This window comes from Crocodylus siamensis, chromosome 2, assembly GCF_052110815.1.
Source record: "Crocodylus siamensis isolate JL-2025a chromosome 2, ASM5211081v1, whole genome shotgun sequence".
Lineage (NCBI taxonomy): Eukaryota > Metazoa > Chordata > Crocodylia > Crocodylidae > Crocodylus > Crocodylus siamensis.
This window is the reverse complement of record NC_143396.1, coordinates 273,141,358-273,163,563: the sequence shown is the minus strand read 5'-3', so window position 1 is coordinate 273,163,563 and position 22,206 is coordinate 273,141,358. Positions and strand designations below refer to the sequence as shown.

Sequence of the window (22,206 nt, the reverse complement as noted above, 5' to 3'; positions counted from 1 at the left end):
GGACCAATTCATTTTGAATTCTTTGCTGCTCTGTGGCCCAGCTCCAATAGAAGAGGATTGGAGTGTCCTCTCTCACATCTCATGTACAGTAAAGTGGCTGGCACAAATGTAAGTTTAAACATTTCAGGTTGAAGAAGGCTTAGAAAGTCCCCCACCTCCTGGATGAGTATTGTAACCAATAGTGTATTATGCCAAATGTGGTTATGACTAGCACCTCTTCTGATCATGTTTTGAAAGAAGCAGCATCACTGAATTTTGGATTGGCTCGCTACTGGCGACATCTGCTAAGTGTGGACTGAACTCCCCAGGGAATTTAGACAGAGAACTCCTAGTTTCTGATCAAACGTTGGTATAAGCTAAGAACTGAGCCACTCTCAGTGAGGCAGTTCTGGGCATGCATAGTGATGCAACTCTTAGCACACAGGGAACTTTTAAATTTTAAATGGTGTTTAGGTACCTCCGAGGTGATAGCTGTGCAGGGGTTTCCAGGATCACAATTTTTTTTGTAATTATGTGCTTAAATTCAACCTAAGCCTCACTCTAAATCAGTGGGTTTCAACCTTTTTTCATTTGCACATCCCTAAAAAATTTTGAATAGAGGCACAGACCCCTTTGGCAATTTTGAATGGAACTCCAGACCCATTTGAATTCTAAGCGTTGGTATTCATATGCTTTTGACTGATCATAGTCATCTTTCACAGACCCCTCAGACATAGTCTGGAAAGCCTGAGGGGTCCACAACCACACGTTGAAAACCACTACTCTAAATGCATGAGTCTGTTATCAGATAGCTTTTAATGCTCATGCAAAGAGCTGCAAAAATTAAAGGCACTCTGCATAAGTAGAGATCATTTTCCAGTATAACAATTGAAGAGACTGCTGTCATGAGACTGACATTGCAAACAAGCTTGTTTTAAAAGTAAACAAAGGTTTGAATATAGGGTACTGTGTTTGAACTGCCAAAATTGCTGTCTCAATTAACCCCTAAAGGGATGAGACATATTATAAAAGCCTAAGACAAATGATAGATGAAGAGAGGTGTTCATATTTCTCTACATCACAGTGATGACTGCAATTCTTGCAGCTGAAACATGAAACCCTGTACTCAACCCAAGGCAAAACAGCTAAAAATACTGATACTTTATTATAAAATATATTTAAGTCTACCCATTTATTCTCTCATAGCTAAATCATGCTTTCCTTGCTCAGGCAAAAAGTATCACTTGGTAGCACTTGCTGCAGTGAGTAAAATGAGAATTATTTGGTGCTTAATGACTCCAAGCATTTGAGATCACCTTGACTGTACTAGAGCTCAACAGGATGTGGTCAAGACATTTATAAAATTTCTTCATTTGCTGTACTCAAGCTTTTATTTCATGGCACTCAAGCTTTTATTTTAATTTTGCTTTTTAAGTAGATGCTTTACTATTTGAATGAAAAATATACCATATGCTAAGTCTTACTTTGCATCAGATAATTTAAAATTAATTTAAAATATGTAAATACCATGAACATATATCTATATGTTTACTTCTTTTTAGACAGGTCTCAGGTATATTGCAAGCATATTCCATATGTATATATATACATGATAAAGTACATGGATTTACAACTGGACTGCAAAATATAAGACATATTTCATAAAATATGAAAAACTACAGCAGTATGTAGTTTAAAAAGCCTCAGGCAAGATTTAAAATAAAAAAGAAGCATTCAGTTAACATGGTTAAAAACAGTCTATTGCATTTCAGGTCACATAGTCCAGTGGTGCTCAACTTTTTGGTCCCAGGGAGGAAGAAGGGGCTGGGGGAGGGAAATGAAAGGCGTGGGGCCAGGCTGCAGGCTGGATCAAACTCCACACCCTAGGATCAGGCCTACATGCATGGATCTGGACTAGATGGCCCACATGTCAGGAATGAGGCCCCAGGACCCCATGCCACCTCCACCAAGCCGCACATTTTGGAATCAAAGCTCCAGGGCCCGATGACACCTCTGTGTGATCCCTCTTGTGGAGACTGGGGCCCTGGAACCCTGTGTACAGAGGTCAGGGCCCCAGAACCCCGTGCCACCTCCACCTGCCCCCACATCCAGGGCCATGTGCTGCCCTGCCTGGCCTCACGCACTGGGACTGGGTCCTGCACCGCCCTGCATGCTGGATCTAACCACACGGCCATGGCCTGCGGTGCTCCCCATGGACCTAGGGAACCCTGCAGGCTAGATGACAAGGGGCCAGATCTGGCCCATGGGCCAGGGATTGAGCACCCTGATATATTCAATTAACCACAAAACTGATACTCTTGAGTTCTCCTTACACATTAAAATCAGCATCAGCACCAACACACAAGGCATGTGCTTTCAACAAACATCAAAACTGAAAGGAAACTTCTGCATAGACACTGCATATGTGCAGGGCATAACTGGACAGTTCCAGCTCTGTGTGGTTGCAGTACATGAGGCAGTAGCTGCAGCCAGGCTACTAACAGTGGTCACAGCAATACAGCCAGCAGCTTCACAGCTGCTATTTTTATGCTCCCCTCCCAAGTCAGCTCCTAGTCTCATGTCCCAGTCACCCCCACTTACTCAAGCTATTACACTGCTGTACACTTCTAAAGTTGGCATATCTCAGATTTCAAAGTTGATGCTGGAACGCACTAAGCTGAACTTTTTCTCCCTCTCATAAATGTGCGTGCTCACACACACACACTCTCTCTCTCTCGACTATGTAAAAGTATTTGGGGCAGATCTTCAGGTAGTACAAACTATTACTAGGCACCTATTCAATTTGCAATTTTGCACATTTCACAGAAATTGTGAAATCAAGTGATGTCTGCAAAATCTGTGGGGGGCAAAAAAAATGCTTAAAATAAATTGCTGGCTCTCTCATGGGAGCCAGCAGTCCTCATGGCTGCTGCCCCCCAGCCACACAGCCTGCCAGGGGGAAGTGGTAAGGGGGGCAACCACGATGGTTGCTGTCCCTATCCCACACTGATGATTGGCTGAAGGCTGCCTGTCTTGTGGCCCCACCCCCATCCACCAATCATCAGCAAGGGGCAGGGCCTCACGATGGAGAGCCCTCTCCACCAACTGACAGTGAAGGGGTGGGGTCTTATGACAGACAGGCCACTTAACCAATCGGCAGTGGGGTGTGGGCCTACCAGAACCCCTTAGCAAATCAGAGGCATGGGGGGCTCCTGCTGCAATAAGCCTGCAAAAATGGTGGCTTGCCCCATGATCTGCCTGCCAAATTGGCCACCTCCTTCCTTGATTTGAATAGGCCCATAACTATGATACTTCCCTTCAGTGGCGCTATGACAATTTAACACCATCTGAGGATCTTCTCCAAAGCCTGTAGCTGATGAGATGCACATTAAAAGAATCAACAGATATTTATAGAAGAGCTGGTCCCCTTCCTGTAATCTTTAGGTGAAATTTCCTCCCCGTTGTTGCATTTGGGCTGGAAGATGCTGTTATAAAAAGCTGAAGTATTTTCCATTTTCCTGAGACTTGCCCCTGCTGGGGTTCCCCAATGTTTATACAGCCAAGAGCACCAAGGAAGTGAGATTCTAAGCAGCAGACCCTAACATTAATGTGAAAAGTTCATTTTAAATTTTGATACGTTAATATTCACAAAAAAATCTGTTTTTAACCCAACTGGGAACACATTAAGAAGATTAGGTTTAATATAAAAGAGGTTTAGAGGTGAAATTTCAAGAACACAGTGGACATGTCTATACATTCATTAATATGCTATAATTACAGCACATTAAGTTTAGTACCTGTAATGACAGGTACTAACTTAATGCACCGTAATTGGTAGTACTGCGCATTAGTGCAAATGAACAGTCTTTGAACATTAATACACAGTAGGCTATATCTACTGCGCATTAGCACAGGTCTTGCCCACTGCGCTAATGCACAATAGAATTAGTCGGCTGTGCCTGAAGCATCTCATGTAGATGCACCCACTGTTACTTGAACTAGTCTAGTTTGAAAACCTTAGCCTAGAAATCCTAGAAGGAATATGAAAAATGACAACAGATCGCTTGATAGTCACAGGAAAAAGAAATTGATGTGCGCAACATGAACTGATGGTGAAACACCGGCATCCATGCATCCAATACAGACTGGCTAGACTCATTTGAAAAAGAACTCAGCGCAGTTATTGCCAGACTTTAATTTCTCCAGCCCAGTCGCATGTGGCAAGTAGTGATGGAAGGACTGGGTGAAATGTTGCACTCACACAGGCCTGGTCATGTGCAGACAAAGTGTGAATGATTCTAGCAGTGTGATAGTTATAGAAAAATACTTTGCCCTCTGAACTTCCTGTCAGTAGAAGAGCCCCATCTGGAGAAAATTCACAGTCCACTGCAAATCCTTCCACCTGTAACAGTTGAGGATAAGACTGTAAATCAAGGTGCTAACTCAAGAAGTTTAATTTCTAAAAATGCAGAAAGTTCCATGTCCCTTTTATACAGTATACTTATATATTTCCTCAGGTGTTTGTCAAAACACAGAATGTAGATTTTAAACCATTAATGTTATTCAATCAGTAATTGGTAAAGTTATTAACAATTCACAAAGCTTTTAAATTATGTTAATCTCCATCATACTTCTAGTGCCTCTGTTTTTTAATTAACTAAATTATGAGAAAATAAGACAGCAGAAGATACAGGTCAGTAAATATCTTTGTTTATAAATCAGTGGTATCAACACACAAATTATGTTACTTATAGGCTTGACTACTAATAAGCTTAAGTAAAAAATAGTACCTTATGCCCTTCATATCTTTTCTTTTTGTTGATTCTGTAAGGCCTCTGGGTAGAAAACAATGCCATGTAGTTTCCATTTGTTTGAGCGACAAATGTAGATTCTTTAGGATGCAAGGTCAGACTTGGACAGGTATAACGCTCCTAAAAAACAATTTAGAAGATTAACATTTCCTTTTTTTTTTTTTGTATCAAACACAACTTGCTCAAATGAGTCAGGCAAACTTTTGTAGATTTGACATGTCAGAACAATTATTAGGTGAGAGAGAACTGACATATTTCAGATAGATAGCAGCTAAAAAAGTTTTTTTTAAAAACAAAGCCCATTTCGCTCAATACACTCTCTTGAAAATTCACGAGCCAATTTTCTATTTGGTTTCTATTTAAAGTAGTAGAATAAGCCAGGTACTAAGCAAAGGTCCCACCTTCCCAAGGACCATAAAAGAACAGCATAGTTGCTGCGCAAAGCTAGATTGAGCCCCAAAACAATCAAGCAGCTTCTACTGCCCAAAGAAAGCTAATGTTTCCATTAAGCAGTAAGTTCTCTATTGCTGCTTTAAATCTTTCCTATGTGTTCTCATGACACTGGACATATTGCCTAGGTAGCCTTAGCTATCCTGTCGGTTCTGACACGAGGTTCTGACACAAGAGGATCTTCTCTGACTACAGGAACAGGAGCAAAATTTACTACATAGTAAAAGATAACTGCTGCCTTTTGTATTAGGAAGAAAATGGTCTGTTAATTATAACTGGCCCTTCTAAACCTACTAAGGTCAGTAATCACAAATGATATCACTTGTAACCAAAACTTCTACTAGTTGTAGTTTCAAGAATGGCAGCTATAGTTAAAAGAAGGATTCCATGATTGTTGATTCACAATAGCCTTAGGCCAATGCTCAGATTTCAGACTGAATTAAGGCTAATGTTCAGAATTCTGAATGGTGAAAACTCAGATCAACCACTCTCATGAGGCTTTGACCAGATCCAAAATAAGGCTAAAAAAGGACCTCTCTGATTTTAGTTTCAACCCAAAGTCATTAGCAGCATTTTCGATTCAGAGATACAAATCCAAAATTCTTTTTCCCCTAGCCCCAAATATGCCAAGGGATGCTCTTCTATGGTTGTGATGCAAAAATTGATTTTTAAATCTACATTTTAGTCTGTGAATAATAAAAAATGCTTGGGATTATATCTTTTGGTGAAAAGGGCATTATACTCTTTCAAAGGCTAAAGAGGAAAAAGATAAAACAGTTTAAAAAGGAATGATGAATTATCACCTCCAATGAGAAGATGACACAACAAAAAAAGACAAAGGGACGGGCTTAAAGATTTAGGGAAAGGAAACAAAAGAGAAAAGCACACAGAGGGAGTCTTAAGTTCAGAAAAGACAATAAAATAGAGTTTAAAGGTGGAAAGAAGGGGGAGTGAAAAACAGAAACATTACAGACAGCACAGCAGCCTATTATTAAGGCTTCCTAACACTTTCTACTATAGCTTTTTGTTTTCAGTCATTCTTAATATTGACAAAACTTTTGTCTTAAACTTCTTGGTTTGTTTTTTGTCTTGTGAGGTTTGGATTTTTTGGTGGGGTGACCTTATGTTTGTTGCAGGTCTTTTGGGGAATGTTTGAATTTAAATGGTTTCAGCTATATCATGGTAGTAAGTCAATGAACAAATATGTTCATTAGGTCACAAAGTAAGTATTTATTTGTGAAAATGGAGAGAGAACGTGTTCACATCAGTGCTTCATCATATTACAGAAGTTGAGATATTTCCATCTCAAAGAAATTAGAAATTAAACATTAGAAAACTAAAGGCAGCTTACCAAAATTATTATCCATTTTAATTGTTATGTTAGAGAGTAAAGTGACCCGTTCAATGATGCTGTAATTCTAAATGAGGTCTCTTGTTTGAACAGATAATTGAAGAGAACCCTTATAAAAGCTGTTTATTCACTGAACCTTTTCTGTTTCTAGAATAGCTGATTAACCTATAGTGTGTGCTGCTCCTAAACTAAACAAAGATAAAACTTTTGAAATTACAGATGGAGAAGCCCCATTAGAGCTTCTCTTCTATTTCCTTTCCAGTATAGAATTGTTCTTTCTAATGAAAAAAAAGAGTTACATGTATATAGGCTAGCCATATGAGCTTTCAAATTATATGGGATATTAGGCTAGGATTTGCAAAAGAAGATCAGGGATTTAGACAACTGTGGAGACTACAGTACAACTACTTTCAAGTTTTTAGCTTCCCTGGACAATTCAGCACATAAGCAAACCCCTTACTTGGATTGCCACATAGTGCAAGAAATACAATAGCTATGTTTGATAAAATAATTTTTGCCAGTACCATTTAATATCTTTTGTTATACTACATTGCTATATATTTACCTATATATGCTACAATATTGCTCGTGTATTTCACTGATTGAGTCCTTCAATAAATTTAATCTGTAATTATTCCAAGTATATCACTTTTGATATCACAGGAAAGATACTGAAGAAGGAAATAAGGTATACGGTAGCAACTACCACGGTACAATTGGCAAGTCAGATTGACATTGTTAGCTGGGCGCATTTACACATATTTCTATGGTGATGTTGTTACTGTGCCATATGCATGATGCACAGTTATTTTTAGCAGCTACTTCACCATAATGGCACACTATAACAGGGGAGCATGTCGATATGGCAATGTAGCTGCTGGTCACATGCAGATGCCTATGGAAGCCATGTCGCCAGAGTGCATTGATGTGTCGCCATAGTGTCACGTGTAGACACGCCCACTGTGTACTTGCCTTAACTTACCTCTAATGCTAGTGAACAGGGACTGAAATGGAAACATTTTCCAAGGAGGGTGGCTAACAATACTCTAGGGAATTTCATACTTACAGGGAATAAGGGTTTAACAATATGAAAATACAGCTTTTGCCATATTGTAAGTAGCATTTTCAACATCACAGTGATATTGTAAAGTTTAGTTAAAAACATGCTGAAGTACTGTGATCCTACATAAGCTACACTCATGTCTACTTGAAACAAAATTGATCAATAACTTACAGCAGTTTAAGGAAAATCAAGAGCTTTTTACTTTGACAACAGTATAATATACTAAATCAGCATTCTAGTAAGAATAAGAGATAATCCCTACATGAAAAATCTGATTGGAGATTTTTGCAGCACTGTGGAAGTCCCATGCAATAATAGTACGATCAGCTGAGTCCCGGCTTACTGCATCTGTGCTTGTAAGAAATTCTTTTCCTTCAGGAAGAAAGAGGACATCCAAAGTCTGCTGTACTGCAGCTTTGTAGACTTTTATCACCTATGAGACAGTAAAATTCATTACATAGTAACATATTACTTTTCCCAACAAGGAATAGACTATAATTACCTATTAACAGTAGGAACAAGTGTATTGTCATAATAGAAATTCATGGCTTTCATTAAAGCACCAATAAAATACATTTTTCAATAGAAACGAATGAGAACAGGTTAGCACACCCATATTCTTAAATATGTAAGTACTACACAGCTGGCTTATCTAGGAAGAATTGTTATAATGTACAACAAAATTTCTTTAACAACAAGTGTACAGGAAAATGAAATATATCTTTTACTAAAAGCACTACTTCACTATACTCTACTGTATACACCTCTGTTGTAAAATGTCTTAACAAATCAGGGCTAGATCCAAAGAACTTAGATGCCATGATGCTGAGTGCTACAATGCCTAATTTTTATGTGTCTGAACCCTAAAATGGAATCCAGAGCCTTACGTTGGGAGCCAGGGATCAGTAAGGCCAGGAGAAGATGAGGAAGTGTCATGCTGTTCCCATTTCTACAAGAATTCAATGAGTTGACCATAGTGTCAGGAAACAAACATCAAAGTTCAATTCTCTCCTTGGCCTCCAGGAATTCAAATCCACCTCTTCCATGTCTTTGGAATATAGGACTGGGAGGGGTCTCTCATGCCATCAAGTCCAGCGTCTGCATGTTCCAAGACATTATTCATCCAAAGATTCCTAAAATTTATCTTCTCTGACCCCTCTCATAAACTATAGACAGCAGGACAAAAATTACCCTACAGAAACATGTTGCAAATAAAAAGCAGGACAGACAGTCCCAGCCAATGCTTTATCACTGCAATGGGAGAGAAGTTATTCATTACTAACCTTTAATATTTATACTGAGATGATCTTAGAAAGAAAAGGTGCTACAGAGGAAAGTAAATCTTCCACAGTGACAATGATATTGAGGGACATCTCCTTCAATCAGTATAACCCTCAACAGAACAGGAAGCCCCTCAAGTTAGGTAGCCGAGAGGCTATTAACTACTGATAGAGGAACAAGTATACTCCTATCAAAACTCCCACCACAAGCTGTGACACATGTCCAATGCTTCTGAAAAACGTAAGAAGGGAGCAACCAAAAACACCAAGGGCACATGTGCCTGTTGCGGCATCTCAAAGCAGTTTGAGATGGCAAAAGAGGCACTCTGAGAACAAAAAAAATGTTCCATGGCTGCATATTTGCAGCACGGACTCTAAGTTTGATACTGGGAAATCTCAGTATAAAAAAAACATGCTGAAGTGTTGCAGGACACACTCCTGGAGTCCACCTTCAGTCAGGACCAGGCTGCTCTTACTGTCACCCGGGGTCCCATCATCAGACACAAAGACCACACGTTGGGCCAGGCCATGTCACACCTCTGTGGAGTCGGCTGGCCCAACAGCATGCGTGGCACTTGGAGGCAGGACCTGCCCAGCCTGATGCATGGCCCCTGCGTGACAGCAAGAGCAGCCCGGGCCTGCCCGAAGGCACACATCCCCAGGCCAGGCCAGGCCCTCACCATGTGGCACAGGTGGCACTGGGTCTCAGAAAGCCGGGAGGGCTCTGCCAGCAACGTGCCCCGAGTGCCTGATAGCCGCTGCTGCAGGGGGGGTGGGCAGAGGTCCCACCCCTTCCGAGCAGTTCCTCCCATCCCCACACAGTCTCCCCCAACCCACAAAATCCCCCCACATCCACAAACCCCACATCTCCAAACCACCCCCACAAAACACCTACTCATATACCCACCCACAAACCCATGCATAAGTCCCAACCCCAGCAACAAATCTCACACTCTGCACACCCAGCAAGCCAAATGGGATGGGACAGGGCCTGCTGGTAGGTGCACTGCAGCCATGCACCATGCCCACACCAGTGCTCGGACATATGGCCCGAGTCTGGGGGGCGTTTCTGGTCCCAGGAACCACTTGGAGGGTGTGATGGGCTGGGGAGAGGGGTGGAGGTGGCAGCAGGAGTGTGTGTGTGAGAAAGAGATGGGGATCAGGGGTGGGGGAGTGCTCTGGGCAGGAAAGGCCTCCAGAGCCAGGCTTATAGCTTCCCTGCCCCTGCAGAGCAGCCTGTACAGGAAGAGGCTTGCCTGAAAGGAAAGGGGCTTGCCCAGCCCAGTCCCTGAGCCCCAGTCAAGGGCTTCCCAGGAATAGCATGGGGATCTCTGGGGCCTGGGCACAGACACAGGGAACAGAACAGCAAGGGCTGCAACTGCTCAGAGTCACAAAGCAGTGGGTGGGACAGCTGCAGCTGGACTCATGTCCTGGTGCTGGGACAGAGCTGCTGCTGGGAGTGAGCTAGTGGGGGCAGGAAGGGGCTGTGGGTCAGGCGTGAGGGGCACTGATGGGGCTGTGGATTGAGAGTGAGGCGCAAGGGCAGGGGCAGCTCTGATTTTTCTATGATAAAAAACCAAAAGCAAAAGCCAAGGTGTATAGATATTTCGAATCCATTTGTTATGATGATACAGGCACTGGTAGGCTTCCAAATTGCTTTAAAATTGTAAATATATAAACAAAACATTACCCAACTGATCTCTCTATATATAGTGGCATTTCATTTGAATCACAGATCTGGGGTATTTAAATGAGAGAATTTGGGGGTTTTATTAAAGAATTTGCAACTTTTGAACAGAGAACACCAGGATCTCTGCTTGTGAGGAGTGCTCGTGAGACCCAGACAGAGGAGCCTGCCAAGGGCCAGCACTGGGAAACCAGCTGGAGAGCAGATGAGGTGGCTGACCTGGACATTTGGGGCCAGGGGGATACACTCTGACACTTCAAAGTGGGCCACCACAACAAGCACAACTAGGCAACAGCTGCCCAGATGGCAGGGTGGGGGCACCAGAAGACATTACAGTAGGTCTGCACAAAGGCCAACTGTGCAGACACAGCCCACTGGCAGCTGGCCCAGAAATGCAGGAGGCTCTGCTGCAGTGCCCACACCAGAGCCCAGGAAGCTATGCAGAACCTGTCTGGGTCTGCCAGGTGTACAGCCATGGAGCCACAGGTCCAAGGGCATGGATGCTGTCCCAGGTAGCAGCAGGTCACAGCCAGGCAACAGCCCCCGCTGCCAGGCTGCTGCAGTGGGTAGAGGGTGCAGGGGGCACTCTAAGTTAGGGCTGCTTCAGCAGTCCAGCTGATGCAAGAGGCTAGTGTCCCCAAATACCAAGGGGCTTGGCCTCAGAAGTTCCTGAGCACAAATAGCCCTGAGCTGCTCACCAGGGCAGATTTTTATACTGCGGGGGCCAGCACCAGTGCTGGCCCCAGTCTCTAGCTCCCCCTGGCTGAAGACTGGGGAGAAGCTGAGCATAGTCAGTTTGTCCCACACTAAAGTGCATGTTCAGGCACGTGTGCTGAGGCACAAAATCTCTGGCACAAATTTGTGCCACTGCTATTTGAGCTACTGCAACTGCACGTGCCTGCAAGAGTGGATGCGCCACAATCGTCTATAAATCATTCACAAAGGGAAAAAAATCCCTCCTAGTCAATATAGACAACCAATAGCACACCCCTGAACCACGGTTTTACAAGGCATCTCCTACCCATGAATTCTTTCAACTTTAACAGGGGGAGCGCAAATACTTGAATCCACACACTACATGAACTAATTCTAATACATCCATCTAACTAATACATCCAAGAACATACTATCCCTTCCATAAATCTTGTCATATTTCTGAAGCAATTCAGGTCTTTTGTTCCCTCATGCTGTCTGCAGAAGATCAGTCCAAAACTCTATTCCTATAATAGTTATAAAAACGTGTCATTTCCCATTTACCTTTGTTCATGATTGCAGCCATTTGATCTTGTACTGACACCATATTTTCTCACATACAACCTGCATCTTTTCCTCCAAAATCATCCCTCTAAGACTGGTGTGCATGTATTAAGCATAGGCTGACCATAAGGAAATCTGGGACACTGCCTCCTGTCCCCCACAGTCCCAAGTCAACAGCACCACAGTGGGTAGAGGTAGGTAGAGCGGGGGTGAAGCAACATGGTGCATCGAGCAGGCGGGTGGGTGGACTATCTGTCTGCCCTCCTGCCTGGCACACCATACTGCTCTGCTTCCCCACCAGACTCCGCTTTAAATCCCTGTGTTTCCAGGACACTGATTTTAATTCTTGCCAGCCAGCCAGGACCACCTCCATAATCCAGGACTGTCCCCAGCTAAACCAGAACATATGGTCCCCCTAATTAAGCAAGAAGGCTTACTTTCTGTGATAGAAGCACCTGGCTTTGATTTCCACTCCATAATCCAGCAGCTGTTGCATTAGTATTCAGGCAGCTGAGGGAATCAATTGACCTAATGGCTCATTATGCTTCACTCCAGAGGTTTTGCCTTTTTCGTAGTCTTGATGGATCACTAATCAATCTATGCTGTCTTTGGGCAATTTTGCTGTCTGCTAGCTGCTCCTGATCTCCATCCTCCTATTTTACAGTCTTAGAGACTTTTCTGTTCTTTTCAAAATAACAGATCCACCAATGAAGACCAGTCTTCAGGAGCAGAAGTTTGAGGTTTGGTTAAATCTAAAAAACTGGGTGATTCAGCTGAAAATTAGACTCCATTCCTACTCCATGCAGCTATAACTCTGCAAAAATCTTTTCCCTCTCTATTCTGCCTTTCAAAACCAAAGTGTGTATTATATTCAGAAGTGTGTTGCATGTGAGAAAATATGATACTGTTCTTTAAATAGCTCTTCTTGCTCACTAGTATTCACTGGTAAATGTACTTATACAAAGTAATAACTGGCCTTCAAGCTAAACAAGCCATCTCATCTTAATCTCACCCTATTAGACAGGCTCATTTATCTACCCCCGTAACTCTTTTTTTTGTTCCTTTTCCAGTTTAAATTCATCTTTTTTTAAACACTGATGATCAGAGCCGTATACAAGGTTCTAAGTGATGTCCTACAACTGTCTTGTACAATGATGCAGGTAGTCCCTTGTTTCTATTGAATATACCCCACCTAATACATCATAGAAGCGCATTAGCCTTTTCCATAGCTGTATCACACTAGTGGCTCTTGGTCATCTTACCATCAAATGGCAGGTGAATGTCCGACTCTTCCTTGGTTACTTCCTGCCTAGAAATCCCTATTTTATAGTGAAAGTTCTTCCTATTACTTCTTAAGTGAATAAGTTTGCACATCAAATGATTAAAAACTTTGCATCATTTCTAGTACTGCACTTCCCAAATTCTTATATAGTTCTTTTTGTAAAATAATCTGGTGCATCCTTCATAAGAATGTCTCCCAGCGTGGTTCACCTGCAAATCTCATTAGGGAAAATACTCAACATGGTGTATACCAAAACCCGGCCCTGAGGAACACTAGTGATTACATCTCCCCAGTCTGATAACTCTCCTTTCAGTATAACCTGTTCTTTCTCCCTTTTAACCAGTCTACATCTCACAATTATAGTAATGATCTTTACTTTTCCAGTTTGACTTGGTGTCAAAAGCTTTGCTCAAATCTAGATAAATTGGGTCAAATGCACTGCCCTTATCTAAAAAGTCAGTTATCTCATCATCGAATAATATTTCATTGGTCTGACAATCTTCTTTGGAAAAAAAGAATGCTGTATTTCGTCCTATTTTCTGTTTACCACCATATTCTTAATTATCTTGCCTTCAATAGTTATTCTAAGACCTCGTGTAACACTGAAGTCAAGCTAATAGTTACACAAATGTCTGTGTCACTTTTCTTCCCTATTTTGACTAAAGATTCTACATTTATATGTTCTTCAGTTATAGGCTAGTACTCACAAGTTGGGTGATTCACTGAAGATTCAAATTAAAGGAACTGTTGTTTCATGTACCAATTCTTTCAATTCTGAAATAGAGACTATTCAGGCCCCCTTATTTTGCAACGGCAACTTAAATTTTGCTTAACCCTCAGATGCAGCAATTTCCATTCCCATTTGGTACTTCCTATTTCCTCCTTGCATATCTTTAGCCTTATTGAAGACTGGTGCAAAGTATTCATTCAGAATGTCTGTGTCCATTCAGTACCTAGATTTTCAAGTTGGCAGGGCCAGATGGGATGCACCCCAGGGTACTGAAGGAACTGGCTGTGGTAATTTCTTTGGAGAATTTGTAGAAATTGGCTGAGGTCCCAGTTGACTGGAAAAGGGTAAAATATAGTGTCTATCTTTAATATGAAGGATCTGGGGAATTACAGACCAATCAGCCTGACTTCTGCACCTGCAAAGATCATGGAACAGGTCTTCAAAAAAATCAACTGTAAAGCACCTAAAGGAGAACAAGGTGATCAGGAACAGTCAGCATGGATTCATTAAAAACAAGTCATGCCTGATCAATCTGATCTCCTCTATGATAAAGTGACTGGCTCTGTGGATAAGGGGACAGCAGCAGATGTGGCATACCTTGACTTTCACAAGGCTTTTGACGCTCTCCCATGACAGTCTCATTAACAAGCTAAGGAAATACAGACTAGATGAAAGTTCTACAAGGCAGATACATAACTGGTTGGATAATCACACTCAGTGACTAGTCCTCACTGGCTCAATATCTAGTAGGAAGGAGGTACCAATTCAGGTTCCCCAGGGTCTGTCCTGGTTCCACTATTGTTTAAAACATTCATTAATGCTTTGGATGGTGGGACCAAGTGCATGGTTAGCAAATTTGCAGATGGCTTAAGGTCGAGTGGCATTGTGAACACCTCAGAGGACAGGGCTAGAATCCAGAATGACCAGGAGAGACTGGAGAAATGGTTTCAACCAATCAGATGAGATTCAACAAGGACAAGTGCAAAGTCCTGCACTTGGGACAGATTAATTGCATGTACAAATACAGATTAGGAAAAGACTGGCTAGGCTGCAGTACTGCAGAGAAGGATTTGGGGGTTACAATGGAATATAAGATGACTATGAGCCTACAGAATGCCCTGGTTGCAAAAAAAGCCAACAGCATACTAGGTTGTTTTCACACGAGTGCTACCTACAAATCGATGGAACTGATTCTTCCACCCTACTCAACACTAGTGAGGCCTCACCTAGAAGACTGAATTCAGTCTGGGGCCCCACACATCAAGAAGAACAGGGACAGTTTCAAGAGTCCAGTGTAAAGCAACAAAAACTATCAGGGATACTAAACTTATGAGGACAAGCTGAAAGAACTAGAGTGATTTAGCATGCAAAAAAGAAGACTGAGGGGGAATTTTAATAACAGTCTTCAAACAACTGAAGGGCAGTTACAGAGAAGATGGAGATGGGATTTCCTCTGTGATTGCAGGGGACAGGACTAGGAGCAACAGCTTCAAACTACATGAGAAGAAATCTAAGTTTGAGATTAGGAAGAATTTTCTCACTATGAGGGTGCACAAGCAGTTGAACAGGCTACCTAGAGAAGCTGTGAAATTTCCATCCTTGGAAACTTTTAAAAGCAGGTTAGACAGACACTTGGCTGGGAAGGTTTAGGCAGGGATGATCCTGCCTTGAGCAGTGGGCTGGACTAGATGACCTTGTGAGGTCCCTTCCAGCCCTACTTTTGTATGATCCTATGATTATCTACTTCATCTTCAATGTATATAGCACTTTGTACTTTCTACTTCTCTTTTCATTTATATCAATTAAGAGCTGGTGCTCTTAGTTTTAAATTTCTTTGCAAGGTGCAACACACCTAAGCACCTGACCATTCTCATTTTATTCCTCCATTATTTGACTACAGCAAGATCTCTGCTCTTACTGTGATATTTTTTTCCTTGTAGATCCTCTAGTTGCTGTTACAGTCCTGTTTTAGTTGGAGAAGGCCCTAACCACCTGACTACATATTATTCTGGTGGTTTCCTCTACACCTTGACAACTCTGTGGCCTTACCTGTAATGAGGAGAGATCGGGATTCTGGCTCCTGCTCTGAAGACTCTTATCTATTTTGTTTAATGGCTGTTTAACACAATTTTAAAACCAGAGCACTATTTTCTGCTATAAGCAACAGCAAATGTTATTTTTTTTTAAATCCCAATATGAAATGATTGCCTCCTTGGACATGCTGCTAGACTCCCTAATTATTCTGTTCATGAATAAAGAAAAAGGTCTATTATTTGTATTACTTCTGGTAATTTTGTGTCTAGCCCTCAGGGAAGGGTGGCAGGGGAGTCACGGAGAATATATGCTTAGGCCTTTAACTCTTACTAGTCTCATGCTACTGTTCCATGCTCCTGCCCTTAAGGTGTGTGGCAAATTCTAAGCAAATAATCTGATTGCCTCCGAGTGACTTTCACCCAAGGGTCCTCAACCAAAAGCACAGCAGTGTGCAACTTGCTTTAAGGCAATAAAGAAAATATCTGAATCTTTCATAACCTAGGTTGCAGCAATAGAACAGATATGTAAAGTTTTGCTTGAATTAAAATATTGCAGGGAAAGATCTATACATGGTATAAGAGCCATGGTATGCATATCTGGGAAAAGGAATTGATTTTGCATGTATAGTAAGTTTGTTTTTTTCTCTCTAGGATGGTGAAATGTATACAGAAGAACCCTGACAGCTAGCTATTAACTGCAAATCTTAGAATTTGTTGGCTTAGTTTGGTTATCTGGAAACATTTTCTGACAGTAATGACTACCAGACAGTAGGACAGTTTGCCTATAGGGAAGTTAAGGCAAACTCATTAGAGCTGCTCCAGCTGAGATAAAAAGCACAGTGAAGGTATCTAAAAACCTGTCTTAAGCTGCAGAAACATGCAGGGAAGGTTTGTAAAGTCAGAAACATACAGAAAACTCCATTATAATGCACTGGTATGAAAAACAAAAGCAAGTGGCATGTGTACTGGTCCATAGTGCATGAAACAGTTGGAACTCTATGGAACTCAAGATCTGCATACAGGCATGGCCTGGTTAACTTCTTTCTAAAGCTAAACTGAACAGCATGCAGTTTACTGTAGGCCAAAGGTGTTAAACTCCCTGGGACTCCTGGGACTGGATCTGGACTCTGGAGCTGTTTGCTGGCTGAATCTGGACCTACTTCCAGCAGCATGGCGACTGGTGGCAGAGTTAACAACTGTGGCTTGGGACAGACGTTCCACATAAACTGGTTTAAGTCAGAAACTGGTTTAAACCTGTAATGGAACAGAAGTTCAGGGCACATAAACCAGTGTTAAAATGGATGAAACTAGTTTAAGATAAACCTGGTTTAATGTAGTATGAGACTTAACTGATTTGGCTCAAACCAGTTTATGAAAACTTCTTTCCCAGAGCCCTTCCTGGTTCAAGTTAAATTTCAGTCCCCCTGAAGGCTTTCCAGCCCTGGGCTGGGCTGGGCTGTACTGTCTGCTCCAGCAGAGATGGGTTAGGAGAGGGGAGGCAAGGACTACTTTCCCTCCCCCTACAAACCCCCGTACAGAGCTGCCCTGCCCTGCTAAACTTATTGCTGGCTGCGGCTGTGGACTACAAATCCCTAAGGCACCTGGAAGTAGAAAGAGGAAGTGCTGAGCAACCCTGTAGAGTCCTGCTGCGATTCTGGACTGCAAATCCAAGAGACCTTGGGGGCAGCAGGAATAGGAAGCGAATGCAACATGCCAGAGAACCATGCTTTGGTGCCCCTGGCTTCTGCCCTGGGCCACTGCATGCATGTGGCTGCATTGCCTCAATAAAAAGTAAATTTCTGTCCAGTTGTTTCTTGATTTAATCTCTGCAGGTTAGATTAACTTGCAAAGACTCAATTGATTCAGCCTCAGGCTCTCTTTGACTTTCTGTACTTAGCCTGTAGGTTCCTGAGCCATGGGGATTACATGTACCATTTTTTATCCCTCTGTTGCTGACACACATCCCCAGTAGGGCTCCAAACACCATAATTTGATGGCAGGTCCCATCTCTACTCAATATCTAGCTCCTGCCCATGAGCCCACAGTCATATCTTTGACACCCCTGCTGCAGGTGGGTCTTTTATTGTTGTCTACTAGAAACTTTAAAAAATTGTTGTTACAGTGATTTGCCCTGGTATCTTTGGCCATTTTTTTCTTTTTTGACTTACATGGCTCTGCACTGATTGACTGGCTTAAATGTAAATGAATCACACTTTTGTATGTATGTGTATCATTTAAAAACTGAAACAGTAGAAAATCCTTCTTGGTGCTAGAAGCAGTTGGACAAAAGGAGGCACTTGTCATCTGAGGAAATGCAGAGCTAGAAGCCATATTTATTGTTTTAAAAAACAACAACTTTAGAGTAACCCCCAATCCCTAACAGCTAGGAAATTCAAAATCAACGATGGAGCTGTCCTCAGAACAAAGGAAGCATTTTATTTCATTCTGATCTAATCCCAATGAACCTTAGATTTAAGAATAAAGTTAGATTTAAATGACTGAACTATCTTGATCCTTATCATTTTAACAACTTAATTTTTTGTAACAGACAGTGAAATGACTGCCCTGGCTATTCACAGAATGATGTCCCACTTGAAAATTTAGAACGACTGCAATAGCTCAGTGATTAGAGCTTTCATTATGCGAGTCATGCCATGGTGCATTTTCTATGATACTGGACATCTGAAAACCAGGATTTTTCTTAAAACATTTGCAAATAATGTGATTCATATCCATCAGGTCCCCAGCTAAGACATTGCTGACCAAATTCTAAGCAAACTAGTAGAAATCAAGCAAAGAATAAAACTCTGCTACCAGCTGAGAAACTAAGAGACAGCCTGATACTTTTCATCTCACTATGTGGACATATGGTAACAGTTGCTCCAATTGTTCTTTAAATGCTCTACCCGTCTCATCAGTTTGAAATCATAATGCTTAACTTTGATGTAGACCCTTGGTCACGCAAACAGTGTCCCTGGGCACTGTAATGAGGTTGGCAAGATATAAAGCCTGAAAACTCAAAAATTTACATCCTTTCCAGCCATCTTTTCAAATGGCGACAATAGAAATGTGTTAACAGTTCTCTTCAGTTCTCAAATTCCTAGGAATCTGCATAATATAAAAAGTAATTAGACTTTGTAAAGCCACAAGTGATATTTGCATATTAATAGTCCCTGGTTTATATTTCTGTGAAGAAGAAATCACTATGCATAGATAACTCAGCACGTTGTTACCAATGTTTGTTATTACAGGAGAAAATTTAAATATTTGCTAAGACTAAAATGGAAAAAATAACTGAAAAAATGTGGAAGCTCTGTTTACAGGAGCTAGTTTTGGAAAGAACAGTGGGAAAGTGCAAGGCATCCTAACAGCTATGTGACTTGAACCAAATTGGGATTATTTAAAAAAGAAAAAAACCATGAAAAAGAAAAATCAGGAGTCTGGTATTGCAAAGGGGGCGCTCTAGAAATGGAGGAGATGGTTACCTAGCAACAGGAATCTTTAGAAAAGGGTCAAATTCTAGTCAAGATAGTTGGTAAGATCAGAGAAGAAGCACAGAAGTGCAGAGAAAGAGAGACAGGGAAAGAGAGCAACTGAAAAGGAGTGATAAAGGATAATTAGGTGTGGGAACAGACAAGAGAATAATGAGAAGCAACAAAGGTAAAAAATGAAAGCCCCAAACAGCAATCCAATGCATTGATTTTTTACAAAGATAAAATAGACAAAATCAAGCACATCTCTGGTGTCCTCAGCAACACAAGGTTCCTCCACATTTTCTACATGCACATACTTATGTACAGCATACTCCTAAGGTAACTCATAGGATTTTTCTTTCCATGGAATTTGGGACCAATACAGATAGGGAGGTGAGGCAGAATAAGCAATGGAGACATCATTAAAAAGGATATATTTGTAAATCTGGACAAAATGTAATTCACATCCCATAAGAAATAGTGGTTTTCACTTTCCTGTGGTGATATCTACAAGTAAATGCATCTCTGAATGTTATTTAATGTGAAACTCAATTTGTTTCCCATTTCACTTAGTCCTTCACAGTGAATCTGTGAAGTACAAATCTTTTTTGCCAGAGCTATCTTTTTCTCCACCATCATAGCCTTTGGGTGCCTGCCTCAGAAAGAAGCATTGTTCAATCACCAGTATGGGCAATAAGGACAAATGAAGAGAACAATGAAGTAACATTTTGCTTGGTAATTGGGAACTCAGAATACATATATTTAAATTCCACTATAAAGATGTTTTGCAAGAGTAACTAATTGCAATATCCCTGCTAAGATAAGTACTGCTAATTAAACTTGCTTTGTTCTAACATAGATCATTAATTCATGACATGCCTGAGGATCCCAGCTTAGGCAAAGCTTCAGTCTTCTTACTTTGCTAGCTTTAGTTTGTTAATGAAGGCTTTTTCTCCTTTTCCATTTGCAGGTTTATTATACATAAGCCTTTGAAAACCTACAGTCCACTTGTTCAATCTAAACACTCTCTGGACACAAAAGAACCACTTTCAAAGGCAGAAACAATGGTTCCTGGTGTCAACAAAATCCAGCAAAATAATGAAACTATTTTCAACGGCAGGAGTTCAGGGCTGCAGGCTACCTTCAAGAAAGGTAATTTAAGCAATGAAAGTAGTTTCAAATAGATTCTAATGGTCTTAGTGACCTGAAAAGCAGAAAACAAAACTGAATTTAAGTGTCTTATTTTTCTACTGATAGTCTACAGCATTTCCCTGCATAACATAGATGCAATGCATGTAGTACAATTTCATTTTATTTTTAAGAAAGCCCATACCTAAAGTTCTCTGCATAACCCACTCCCTGGCTCTAAGTTGGCAACTTCCCAATTTACATGCACTCTATAAAGTCAAATTCCTCTGGTTTTATGCAAGTGACAAGAAAGATGCATGATTTTCAGGTTAAGTCATTACCCTGAGATGAGGGAAATGTGAGATCCAAACCTAGCACTACCACAGAGTGTGTGTGTGACCTAGGAAAAATCGTTAATCAATCTATGCCTCAGTTCTTCATGTACTGTAATCCAAACGGTTTAGAATATAGGCTTTTTGGGGCAAGGGCTGTCTCCTGTCTCTCAAAGTGAGTGTAGAAAGTGCCCAGCTCAAATGGGGCCCTAATCTCAGTTGGGTCTTCTAAAGATATGTTTATACCACAGTGATCACATCCTGGCCAGGCCATTCCTGAGCACAACCACCCACCTGCTCCTTTACCCATGCTGGAGGCTGCAAATGAGAGGAACACCAGAAACAAACCCCGGTCATGTCCAGTTCACTCTCCCTTTCAGCATCCACTGTCTGCCACCATGCAACACAGGATACTGGGCAAGAAGTATCTATGGTTTGGCCCAGTAAATGGCTGTTCTTCTGTCTCAAGAGCAGCCACAGAGGAATGCCCCCGAATGATTTCAACAGAATATTTCATGGTTTGTAGTATGCTTGGGGGAACAACTGAGCAGGGATTGCACAGTTAAAGCTTATCCTGGAAACGTGGCTGCCAAGGTGTTGGCATGCTCTGAACTACTATAATAATACAAATCATAACAGGATAGAAGAGTTTTCTCCAGTAAAATAAGTCATTTGGCTTCAATTATAGTACAAATGAAATCATAATTTAGAACAATTAAAATAATATACTCTCATAATTTGAAATGTTTCAATTCAATCACATGCTATATATCAGATTTTCCTGTGTTCAGTTGTGGCTGCTACATACTATCTGCTTTATCAACCACTCATGAACACCTAAGATTCAAATGGAGCAATTTATAAAGAGCAAATGAACAAATGACAAAACCAATTATGTTTCTTTTCTCAATCTAGAAAATTTCAATGGTAATCTCACTGGGCAGAAAGGCCAAAACAGTGGGTCTTCATTTCCCAAAAAGCAAGTTTCTTTCGGCTAGAGAACTATGCCAAAAGCCCAGGTCCTCAACCTTTTTGGACTTAGGGACCCCTCACTAGAGTCAAATCACTTCTCCCTAACTTTTGCAAACTGAATAACACCTGATTTAAAAAACTAATTTACCTGTTATAGTGCTTACCTACCTGTGCTTATCTGCTTAATTTATCTGCTTCATAGACTATAGAAGTAGGGTCAGAGGGGACCTGAGCAGATCATCTAGTTCAACTGCCCTGGGCAGGAATGAATACAGGGCTCTTATGACCCCTACTAAGTTTAAGCTCAAATGACCCCAGCTAGGTAGTTATCAAGCCTCCTTTTAAAGACCCCTAAGGTAGGAGCCAGCACCACTTCCC

At 41.4% G+C, this 22,206-nt stretch overlaps 1 protein-coding gene across 4 annotated transcripts in view; it reads right to left on the bottom strand.

Moving 5' to 3' along the window:
* Positions 1-1,503: 1,503 nt before the first annotated feature.
* The window catches only part of WDR25 (WD repeat domain 25), a 157,644-nt gene continuing 136,941 nt past the window's right edge, over positions 1,504-22,206 (bottom strand). For all 4 annotated transcript variants that reach the window (XM_090034022.1, XM_090034019.1, XM_090034020.1 and 1 more), the window contains exons 5-7: positions 7,917-8,087; positions 4,770-4,910; positions 1,504-4,381 (exon numbers count right to left, since the gene is read on the bottom strand). In XM_090034022.1, coding sequence (XP_089890148.1) covers positions 4,160-4,381; positions 4,770-4,910; positions 7,917-8,087 — 534 coding nt within the window. In that variant the 3' untranslated portion in view covers positions 1,504-4,159. The remainder of the gene's footprint in view (positions 4,382-4,769; positions 4,911-7,916; positions 8,088-22,206) is intronic.